Genomic DNA, 12,168 nt, shown 5'->3' on the forward strand with positions numbered 1-12,168 from the left:
CATTATTTAGTTTTTACGCCATCGTTGCTATGTCTTGGTTTCTAAAAAAAAGTTTACGCTGCTTTTCAAGGGTTGCCTTGGGCAAATAATTTATGGCACCCGCGTATACTGCCTCCTGCTTTAACCAAGCTCCAAGTATTTTTCCCCTTTGCCTTTTTACTCTCACCCCTCTGTTCTGTTCTGGTTCTCGGGCTAATCTGACATGAGCTTAATGAGAAAAATCTGCAATTTGCGTCTTTCGTGTGCGTGTCGCATTCTGTACCCATTTTCGCTTGTGTGCCCTTTACAAAAATTTAAAATTTTTAAGAGTTGGGGCTACTCCGTATTTGAATGTAAAATTCGCGGGTCCTGATCATTTTAAAAATATTCTGCTGAACTATAAAATGATTTACAATTTTAAGACGCATGATTTGAGATGTTTTACACTTATTTGGAATCTGAAATTGAAAGAAATATATATTTTATTTGAAGTTACTTCAATATTCAATTGCTCTGAAAAATGTGCCCATTATTATCAAAAAGAGAACGGTCATGGATACACATCTCGCAGAGCAATTAAAATGTTCCATTTCAATCAACCGAAAACCAAGAAAGTTGAACATTTTAAAATGTTATATTTTTCTTTGCTTTTTCTGGTTTGTTTATTTGAAGTTTATCAAAACAAGGGGATGGATAAGGGAAAAAGAAAAATTTGGGCGTTTGTCTTGACTGGTTTTCTCTTAGAAAGAATAAGCACCACCCCAGTGAAAAAAGTTAATCATAAGCATGGCAACCCAATCCAAGTCAAAATATAAGCTGTCGAAAAGGAGAAAAAATTAAACCGCCTGTCACTTGCAATTATTTGTCCCAGAGGTAGATATCCGATTCTGTTACACCCGGAAGTGGAGAAAAACCCGAATTGATCATTCTTTGGTTGAGCTGCAAGCAAATAAATCGAATTCGTTGTTTGATTATTAATAGTCTACTACGAGTGTTGTTACGAGTAATTAATTAAGACAGCTTTGTACGTACGACTACAATCAATGCGTATACATAGAAAAGGGAGTTAAACCAACTTGGGTGAAATATTAAACTAAACCGAAACTAAAATCAAAATCTCAACAGTTCGATTTCTATAACACTTTGCTTTTTTATGCACAAAAATCAAATAAAATAATTTTTAACACAATTCGATTTTCCACTCATCAGAAACTTTGAGTATCACAAAAAAAGGTAACCCAATGGATACATAATTCATATTCAACCTTTTTGCTTGGCAAATTCACACTCAATCCCAAACACCACAAAACTTTTAAATGTCTTCCCCAATTCGCATTTGATTTCCTGCCATTTTTAAGTAGAGTGGATAGGGTAAACCTGCAAATTGTATTCATGTATTTTGGTTATATCTGGTCATGTCTTTTCAACATTTAAAGTTGATCGAAAGAGGACCTGATTGTTAACCAATATAATGAAGATTTTTGCGCAGCTTCACATTTATTTGTGTATACAAATATAAATCAAATTTCAATTGTCAGACACATCCCAACTAACACATTAGCATATCTGAAAACGTCCAGTCAAATTTTTGTCAAGAGCACGAGTACCTCTTTAGAACGGTTTTTCCCCCAATAAACCTGTTTGCAGGTCTGGCAGAAGGGCCACTTTCTATTATCCTGGAGGTGAGTCTTACTCCTGCTTCTGGTTATGCAACAAACAGCAGGGTTGGGGCGTCAAGAATACTCCAAATCGAACTTCCCAGTCTTTTTTGGGTAAGAAGCATCCTGAAGGCAGTCTACGAGGGTCACTCGGTAATGAACAAACAGTAGGGGGTCTTGTTCTAAGGTTGTAAGAGATACTAATTTACCTGATACTTCCCTCATATTAATAAGAAATCACGAAAGGAAGCTAGTTTCGGCCAGCCGAAGCTTATATACCCTTGCAGATCATTCCTATTGACTTATAAAAACATTAAATTTATATGTTTAAACAACCAAAACTTAAGCTGCTTTGGTATTATTTTGACAGTATTTTTTTGATCCTTCATATGTGAGCTACGTCCAAATTTTGTTAAATTGTATTCAAAATTTGAAAATGTTCAAGAAAAGCTAAATCTCAGAGAAGAAGAAAATGTAATAAAAATCAACAAAGATATAATTTTGTTCCTATTAATTTCCATTTAATTTTCCGATTGTTTCTATGGCACCTATATGATAGGGGAGAGGTCTGTAGGTTGGTACACCTTTTGTTTTTAATCTGTCATTTCGATATTCACTTATGAAACTTTACGCATTTGGTACTGATCGAAAGGTTAGTCTATTAGCTTAATAAAAAACGATAAAAAATATTTTTTTTCCTTAGGGAAAACTAAAAAATTATTTTTTTTGAAAAGTCCCAAAAAACGACATTTTTAAAAAGAGGTCTGTAAGTTGAGACACTTAAAAGTAAATAATACTCACACAAAAGTACTCCAAACTATAAGGAACTATTTATTTATGTTAATTTAATCAATTCTTGTTCGTCCTAAATTATTTCCCATCCATTTTTTAAGAACTTAGACCAAATAACAATTAAAATCAAAAGGCTCTTTGAACATTCACTTTTACCCTAATATCAAAGAAATGTACTAGGCAGAAAGCGACCTCTGTTGGCCTAAGGCCGTTTTGTATGAAAAACGGGTGTCTCAACTTACACCCTCAAAGTGTCCCAACTTACACAAAATAGGATGTTTCGGGAAAAAAATTAATAACTTTTGTTTTGACTGTCACATTAAGCTGATTCTTTTTTTAATTAGTTAACAGTTAATATACTAATGTTTTAGATCTTTTACCAAGTAAATTTAAGGACGTTATTAATTTTAAATGGAATATTGAAAAAAGTAGACAAAAACTTTTTTGGTGAAAAATGATACACGACTCTCACAGCTTTAATCTGGCTAGAGCCTGGCCTATAATGTTTTCCCCAAAAGTTTTGTCACTTAAAAGGACTACAAAAAAAAAAATAAAAACAATTTTTTTAGTGGATAAGTTTTGAGAAAATTGAGTGTCTCAACTTACAGACCGTCTCAACCTACAGACCTCTTCCCTATAGTGATCCGATTTTTTAAAAATGTAGTTCGAAAATCAGAAATAATTAAAAAAATAATGTTCCCAAGAGTAGAAGGTAATATTTAAAACAAGAGAGAACGCTATAGTCGGGTGCCCCGACTATCAGATACCCGTTACTCAGCTAAAGGGTGAGCGAAGGAGATGAAGATAAAAACTTTGATCCGCCGTAACTTTTTAACGAATGGTTCGATTTAAAAAATTTCTTCTACATTTCGATAGGTATTCAGAAACACAATTAAACTGCATTTTTACTTTTCCGAAATATTGAAATTTTTAAAATCGTATATTAGCGATTGTTGGCGTTAGAGTGGTGGCGTGGCACCCTTTTGAAACAAACTTGCGCTGCGTAGGAACTCCTAGAATCTGCATGCAAAATGTCAATCTTCTAGCTTTTATAGTTTCCGAGATCTCAGTGTTCATACAGACAGACAGACGGACATGGCTAGATCGACTCGGCTAGTGATCCTGATCAAGAATATATATAGTTTATAGGGTCGGAAACGCTTCCTTCTACCTGTTACATACTTTTGCACGAATCTAATATACCCTTTTACTCTACGAGTAACGGGTATAAAAACACCGAAGCTAGAATTTTTTTAAGTTTTTTTTTTCCTATGGGAGCATTAAAATATAGTTGTTCGATCCGACCGGTTCCGACTTTTATACTACCTGCAATAGAAAGATTATTTTTTGGGAGAGTTTCATCCAGATAGCAAGCTAGACTACTTTGCGTAGAAACGGACGGACAGACAGATGGCTAGATCGTCGGGTGATGCTGATCAAGAATATATATACTTTATGAGGTCGAAAACGTCTCCTTCACTGCGTTTCAATCTTCTGACTAAAATCATTTTTCCCTCTGCAAGGGTATAAAAAACAGCTAATGGCTATCGTAACGAAGGACACTTTTCTCGAGGATATAAAACTTTTTCCACCTTTTTCCTCTTTTGAAGAGCTTATCGCCTCGCCGACAAATGTGGGTCTATGTCAGCGGTCGGCACACACATACGATGACATTTAGTTTTATATATGTGTGAGTAATTTGCACTGGGCAGCTCATTGATGTGTGTGTGCAGACTGCTGTTTTACAGTGTCCGTGAGGGGCAGCGGATGAGCAGAGCAATTCCCTATGCTCACAATAGGTCGCCGCCGACCGCTGGTCTATGTATACCCCAGTGCGAGTTTGGTTGTAATTAAAAGTGCAAACAGATTGCCAGAAAAGTAACCAATGTTAGACAGATCCAGTTTTGTAATCGTTTGTTTCGCACAGTTTAAATATTAAATAATATTTATATTTAAGCACTGAAATTGTGCCTCTTGTTACATTTTAGGTGCAATGATGTATAACAACCCTAGCCAACCAGTAAGCGCTTTATATAAATTGCTTATTAATTATTAAAAGTATATTTACTTGTCATATACATTAACTGTGTTGTCCTTTCCAAGCTTACGAAATTCGCTACTTTAGAACTTTAAGCCGACAGAGTGAGGCTTTTCTCTAATGGCAGCTGAAATACCTGCGTATCCCCATCACCCCCATTACGTCCAACAAAACGGACTTGCCACGCCCAAGACGAACCACCCACCCGCCATCCCCAAAAAAGACACCCACGTTTTCTACCTAATGATAAAAGAAAGGACATTAGCGGGCCTCGGCACATCTCCACATTTTGAGCGTCTTTCAAGTGAAAAGCAAAGAATTAAAAAAAATTAACAAAAAAGGTCGGAGAAGAAAAGCGTTGGGAAAAAAGCAAGCAACAAAAAATGGGGACGCGCACAATGAAAGAAAAGAAAAAGATTTCAAACCACCTCCCAGTGCACGCTCTACGTAATGCTCCTCCTGCTAGCTCTCCATTTATAAACTTCCTTTTATTTTGGTGCGCGGGCGTAGTTAAAAATTAATAAATGAAATTAATGCCGGCGACACTTTGCAAGGCATTGGCCAGTACGGAAGTTGAAGATGTTGCCAAGGTTTTCCTTTGACTTGCCTCTGTTTACATCAAAAACATTTTCATTTGAAATATTAAGCGCCTAAAAGTCGATAATGCTTTTTTCTTGCCAGTGACAGCTGCGTCGCATGAATTTAATTAGAGCCAGCTGAATATCACCAAGGAGGCAACACTTTTTTTGAAGACCCAAGTCCATCCAACGCAATTAACTGCCCATTCCCCCGCAACGAAAGTAAAAACTTTTAAGGGAAAAAATCTCTGTGAATTCATCTTTGTCGCTGCCGGTGATTAATCACAAGCAAGAGGAGGCAAACAAGAAATAGCACTGCGCGCCCTGACCCATTGAACAGGTGTAATGCTGGGAAAAAGTGTATGTATATATGTACATGCGCCCTTTAAACTGTCCCTCCGGTGCCGTTAGGCGGTGACTACACGTTTTAAAAAGTTTAGGCCTAATATGCAAAACCAGGAACAGGCTTGGTAGCGGATTAAAAGTTTTGCCAGCTCCTCCACAACCACGAGAGGGGAAATGGAGTTGTTCCACTAAGCGCTCCCAGGAAAAGTGGCATGTGGTAAAATTCAATATACCACAGTAATTTAACGAATGAAACATATTAGTATATTTTATTCCCAATAAAGTAATAAGAATCTGGCTTCGGCAAGCTGAAGATTATTTACCCATGAAAATTGTTTCTATTGCAGATGTTCGAATATTAAAAAATTTAAAGTTTATTTCCAAAATAAAAAAAGTTATATATTTCGATTTACTGGCGTGTTTTTCAAACAAAAAACAAATACGGAATACACAAAAAAATACAACCAACTTTCTTCTAGAAGCAAGTATCGGTGTCACGGAAATGGTTTTAAAATATGGAAGACGATTTTCAACCAACAAAAAAAAGGTATACCAGAAACAGATTCAAAATAGGGGAGACGGTTTTAAACCAACCAAATAGTAGAATTTAAGAAGAAGTATACCTTAAAACAGCAAACAAATTTGCTCCTACATAAATCTAAAAGTTTTGTTTGCTTGGTTTCCAAACTAAGCGTTCCCAAAACAGTCGACAGTGTCTGTGTCACCCCTAATAATAAAAAGGAAATAAAAATATAAATAAAATTTTTTTTATATTTTTAAACGATTTTTTTGTTTGAAAACAATTTGCACTAATAATACCGTAAACATTAGTCATGCTTTAATTCATGGAACTTTTTTGGGGATAAACTTTCTAAAATTCCTCGGTCTGGGTTTCGCGACACAAAGGGAGGCTCAAAGATAGCGGGGCCAAGACCCAATGATGGTAGTCGTGACGGATATGTAATCGGATTAATGACAGTCCTTCCAGGAGGAAACATTTCATCGAAGGTTGCAGTGGCTAGTATTTCGTTCGCCACATCTAAAAACTTTTTTGATAGTCCTTGTTCAAGGCCTGGCACAATTTCGTTTAAGTACAACTCCTGATTATTGTTGATGAGGCTATTCCCAACGTCTCCCAAAATCCGATCTCCATTGAACAAGTTTTCTAAGTTCAATTTAAAGTCCTTAAAATCAATTCGCATGGTCATTTTGGTGAACTTTACATAGTCTTTACCATTACGCAGATATCGGGAACCACGCATTTTAACAGATGCTTTGGCGTTTTCTGGTTTTGAAAAAAATATTGTGGGTTTTCGTTTTAATGTTTAAAATTACAACCTACCACAATATCCCTGCATGTTTCCCTTGCCTTTTATATCTAGGAGTAGCAAATTAAGATGCAGAGAATACTTTCCTCTGAAGTCGATCCGCGGCAGTGTAATCCAAAGATCATACGAAATATCCAACGGCTTGGCGCTTCATGCAAAAGAAGAATAGCTTAGAAGAAAAATTGCATATAAACAATACATAAATACAGTACATAAGACGGTCAATGATAAAGTTACTCCCTCCGTTGGCCTCGAGATCCGTAAACACTGCTTGAAACTGACTACTCCGACCTAGTTCGATATTATCTAAAGCCAATGGCTCCAATGGAGGTGTTTTATAGCCATCCCCGAGATTTCCGTGAACAAGTAGTGGCCTTATTTGATAGACAGCGTTAATAATACAGCGCTCCAATTGGGGATCATCGCGGGCACATGGTCTTATTGTGGACGCTAACAGAAATTTTATGAAATGGCGTTAATTTATCGCAACACATATAAATTTGAACATACGAATCGCACAATAAAGCAAAGGCTTAGCTATCTTAGAAGGTGAACACTTACGCAACTTTGCACAAATAAAGGGACACAAAGCTAATAGGCAAGCCAGAAAAATGGCAACACAGTTGCAACTCCAATTGAGAATCATTTGTAAAGCGATTTTTTACGATTTGCTAGATGACGTTCTGAAATTCGAATGAACCGTAGTTGTTGCGCTCTAGCGATCGACTAACGATTCATCGGGCAGCATATAGTGCTTTTGATTGAATTAAGTAAGCTTAACTAAAGTATCTCTCTCTCGCGACATTTTCGTAGCTTTTTACGAGCAGCTCGCACATACTGGCACACAAGGCGAAGACTTAGTTATATTTATTGGAAATTAAGAAACGTACGTCCGTTCAGGGGCACGTGAGTTGTCGCTTTGCATGTAAAATTAAATTTATGTAGTTTTAGGTGAATTAAAACAATGCTGAATATGCGTCTGTAATGTAAACAAATGCAAGTAAGTCAGCGGCGGAAATTTGAATAATAAATTTTTGTACCCTCCTCAAGGGGCCAAACTTGTCGCTTAACTTGTTAGATATGCGCAAAGATGACACTAAACTAGGTAAAAAAAAAAAAATAACATCAACACCAATCAGGAAAAACAAAATGTTTATATTTCTTGATGCAAATTCTCTATTTGCTAACGAAGCAAGCAAGCCAACCACCGAAATAACCTTAGGCTATGGATTTTATCCACTTACCAACTGTGAAACGAAAAAGAAAATTCTTCACAAAATAATTGCAGGGAAAATAAAAACGAGAAGTTTAACACAAAAATCAGTTTGTTTGTTTCGTTATCGTTGTAGAAGTCATCCCTTATTATTTATCATGAAAATTAAAGACATTTGACGCTACCGAACATTTTAACAATTACATTCAATTACAACTAATCGCAAGCAATCGTTTTACGCGTTGCACTAAAACCCACTGACCTTTGACTCTTGTTCTACATCAATTGATTTTAATAACGACGCAAGAGGGAAAATAAAATAATAGGAACGATTTGTTTTGTTAGTTTTCTTTAACTACTTTCGACTTAAAATTACTGAATTTTATTTAATAAATTTTTTTTAACATACGCCAAAGTATTTTTAAAAATAAAGAACAAAATGCTTTTAAGTACATAAGGAAATATTTGAAGAAAACTAAATAAATAAAATCGTTTCTTTTTTTCTTTCATTACTGGACGGACGCAATAGGGCGTCCTATAACTGAAGTTAAGGGGATGAAGAAATTCCTCAGGTTTCTAATCTAAAAGAATGTGTTATAGTTATAAAACCACCATTCAGAATAAATCAAAAGTTGACCGATCATAAAACCTGCAGCGCATTTAAATGATGGTGATGAAGCTCCACCAACCCCCACAGCTAACCAACAACTTTTTCATTTATGCCGTTTTTAAGAAGATAGAAACACACTCACCATCAAATTTGTAACAAATTACATTTGATGCGTGTAATAAAAATCCCGCACAGCTTGCGAAACAAAAATACTCGCTTCCATCAATAGGCGTTCGCACCGCATTTTGGCCTAATTAAGTTTTCAAGTGCAATAAAATGATGGCTGGACTCTGCGATTCAGAATTTCGAAGGTAAGAAAAGGAAAGGCAAGGGAGCAAACGCCCTATTGCGTGCGGACATCAAATTTTTGCGAAAGTACATAAAACACGAGTTAAAAACTTAAATGGATATACCACAACATGACGAGAAACGTTGATGAAGATGAACGCACACATACACGACTACGTGCACGGAAGTAAAGTAAAGTGGCGGAGAGTTACTGGACTGCGTAGGTTCTTCTAGGAAAGCCGAGAAAATCTTGGGCTGGGTGTAAGGGTTTCCACGGTTGCGTTTGGAGCGCACGAAGAGACTCCGTCGAGGTGCGACTATTATGATCCTCAGAACCTTTTCACTATGTGACATTACAAATCTTTTAATGGAAAAAAGCCTTTTTTAACATTTGTAAGTCTAGCGGATCTTACTTTAAAAATCTTTTGGCATTTGTAGGGTATTCAATTCTTGTTATAATGTATAGCTTGTAATTTAATTTTTTATACCATAACCTTAAATTTAGTCCTATTGTTTGCAGTGGTGGGTAAAAGAGTAATGAGCGTTTTTTATTAAAATTATTATCAAATTATGTGCATTTATCTCCAAAAACATCAAAGATATTTAGACCGATCCTATGGCAGCTATATAATATAGTTGTCCGATCCGTATAATTCTCATATATAGTATGCGCAAGACGAATTTAAGTTTACCAGCATGAAAACTAATTGTTAAGAGGTTATATACCTTTTTTGAGCGAAAAAATTGAGGAAACTTTGGATTTTTTTCAGGTGTATAGCAATTATTTTATGACAGTGAAGTTATTATTTATTGATAGTACATGTTTTTATCGAAACAACAATTCTTTGTTCTTGAAAAAATATGAATAATTTATTTATATTTATTTATATCGCCAACGGATAAATCCTTATCTGGCTACAACTTAACTTAAATCTATTATTGAACATTAATTAAAAAATATTCCCTAAGGGTTTGCCTTAATAGTTCTTTCTTGGCCCCCCAGCAGAATCTGTTTGTAGGCAAGGAATTGAACATTCTAAGAGACCTTAGTAATGGCTCATTGCGAGCATAATTTGTCCTGACAGCACGTTCCAGAAATGGTACCAAGGTAGGAAGATTCCTAGCAGGAGCATTAAAATTAATGCATCCCAACAGACAAGGACAATCAATATTACCTACCAGTAGATCATTAAGGAGAAAAAGTCCTGCAATTGCACGGCGATCCTTCAAGGAACAAGTGTGCAGCAGGGAACACTGGTTAGCATAGGGCGGAGCCGGTTCAGTAAAATGCAAGGATTGCAATGCAAACTTTAAAAACTTTTTCTGCAACCTCTCAAGCCTATTGATCTGGACACTTCCTGAGGGATTCCAAATAAAGGAAGCATACTCAACCCTGGAACGGACAAACGCAGGGTAAAAGGGGTTATGACAATTCTTTCGAAACCCTTTTTTTTATAGCGGCTTGCGGTGACCACGATGGAAGTCCAGCAGGTCAACTGATATCAAAAAACCAAAAAAATTTTATTAGTATAGTATTATTTCCAGTTCGTGAACGATTATTTTCAAGAATATTTGTTTTTTTCTGCATACAGAAACAATTTTTCCAAAAAGTTAATTTTTCGAGTTCTAAAAATGTTATTAAAAAATTCTGATCTGCAAAATCAAAATTGTCGCATAAAAACTGAATCGTTCACGAACTCGGCACAATCATTACGAATAATTTAAAAAAAAATTGAAGAAGATCGATCAAATAGTTCTTGTGCAATCGTGGTCACAGCGAAGGCACTTTTGGAAAAACACGACTTTGAGATAATCGAATTCAAAGTTTTACGTTGAGTATATGCAACTATTGAAGTCGAGCGCGTCAAAACGCTGTTTTCCTATCGAACTATTATTTGCATCTCTATGAAAATTTGGGAAGATGTTCTCTAGGGGATATACATTAGGATTCAGCAAAAAAAAAATTTCGTTTTTTTTTTTTAATTAAATTAAATTTAAATTACGTGACCCCCCCAACCCTTTTTCTTCAGTATTTTGTAGCGCTAAACGTACAAATTTGACTGTCCTGCCATAAAACAGCTGTCTAAAATACACAATTATATTGCAATTATTTTTAAGACTAGCGTTGGCTTGTTTCTTTGAGTTTATCTATTAAATGTATACATTGCTAATAGGCATTGATACAAATTAATAGCGCGCCGATTATTTATTCGCCCTTTGGCTGAAAATTTTACCCAATATTTTGGGCTCTCCCCAAGATATTGCCCTTGCAGTCGCCTGTTTAGTTTTACACCAAAAGGAAAATTATATTATGCTAAAAGAAATCAGACCATTTTAACGAATTCACTTTCGAGTCAAATCTAAAAAAGGCCTGTACGTCATTTGTGGTCAATGTAGACAAATGCACCATAGTGCTACCTGACAGTCAGCCCAATAGGGGGAGCTGCAGCGCGTCTGACAGAAGGTGCTTGCTGTGTGTTTTACGTCTACCAATACCCCTAATCCTTGGAAGGAGGTACCAGAAATTATACAAAAATAAAGTCCCGGTCCACACAGAGAAGCAAACCAATTCACAAAAGTGAAGGATCGGGATATCAGTCAACCCCTCCACCAAGGCGGTGGGCGACCGAGATGGAGGTATTACTCCCAATAAACAAATAGTTGTCCTAGTATTGGTCTTTGTATTGTCCTGCAAAACAATACTCGAAGAAAACTGATCCTTCGGTGTATTTGGCGCTGTCACAATACTAGCAAAAATGGTACATAGGGCGATTTGCCAACTTGCCGAACGCTGTCTTTTTTTTTCTTCTTCCCGACGGAATTACAGATGGCGTGTTCGTAGTCGACATTTTACAGAACTGGTCTATATGGCGTTTTAATAATTTCTGACACTTTACAAGGATGTTATAAATGGCGTTTTAGTAAAAAATAAACTTTTTTGCGGTTTTTCAGTCGTAAATAAATACTATATTAAGGGCCATACCTGGGGGACGATGTCGATGCACGGAATCTTGGAGTCCAGTTCCATCCGATGACATCTCAATATATGAATCTCTTAAAATCACTTTACAACCGTTAATTTCCGGTCAACTGATTTATTGGCTACCGTATCACCTATAGGTCATAAATTTGAATCTAGAACTCTTTGTAAATTATAAGTTTCCACCGAGAAAATGTATTTTATTTTACTTTATCAATGACGTGGCCCAGTGTAAATTTTATTAAATTTACAACTGACAGTTGTATTTTTAACAAATCAAGGTCGACAGTTAAACGTATGACTTTTTTAAGCAGATAGCAAGCTTAACATACGATACCCATTAATATTTGATAAATGTA

General features: G+C 36.0%; 1 protein-coding gene across 2 annotated transcripts; it reads right to left on the reverse strand.

Annotated features, from left to right (window-relative positions):
• Positions 1-6,181: 6,181 nt before the first annotated feature.
• On the reverse strand, positions 6,182-11,882 carry Jhbp10 (Juvenile hormone binding protein 10). Of its 2 annotated transcripts, none has more exons than XM_070213851.1 (4): positions 11,813-11,882; positions 6,931-7,168; positions 6,733-6,866; positions 6,182-6,675 (listed from the first exon to the last, which is right to left on the reverse strand). In XM_070213851.1, the coding sequence occupies exons 1-4, from the start codon at positions 11,865-11,867 to the stop codon at positions 6,218-6,220; spliced, it is 885 nt and encodes a 294-aa protein (XP_070069952.1). In that variant the 5' UTR covers positions 11,868-11,882; the 3' UTR covers positions 6,182-6,217. The 2 variants fall into 2 exon arrangements, with proteins under 2 accessions (XP_070069952.1, XP_017010356.2); XM_017154867.3 differs by lacking the exon at positions 11,813-11,882 and adding an exon at positions 7,280-7,439.
• Positions 11,883-12,168: the final 286 nt, after the last annotated feature.

The sequence above is a fragment of the Drosophila takahashii genome, chromosome 2R, assembly GCF_030179915.1.
Source record: "Drosophila takahashii strain IR98-3 E-12201 chromosome 2R, DtakHiC1v2, whole genome shotgun sequence".
Taxonomy (NCBI): domain Eukaryota; kingdom Metazoa; phylum Arthropoda; class Insecta; order Diptera; family Drosophilidae; genus Drosophila; species Drosophila takahashii.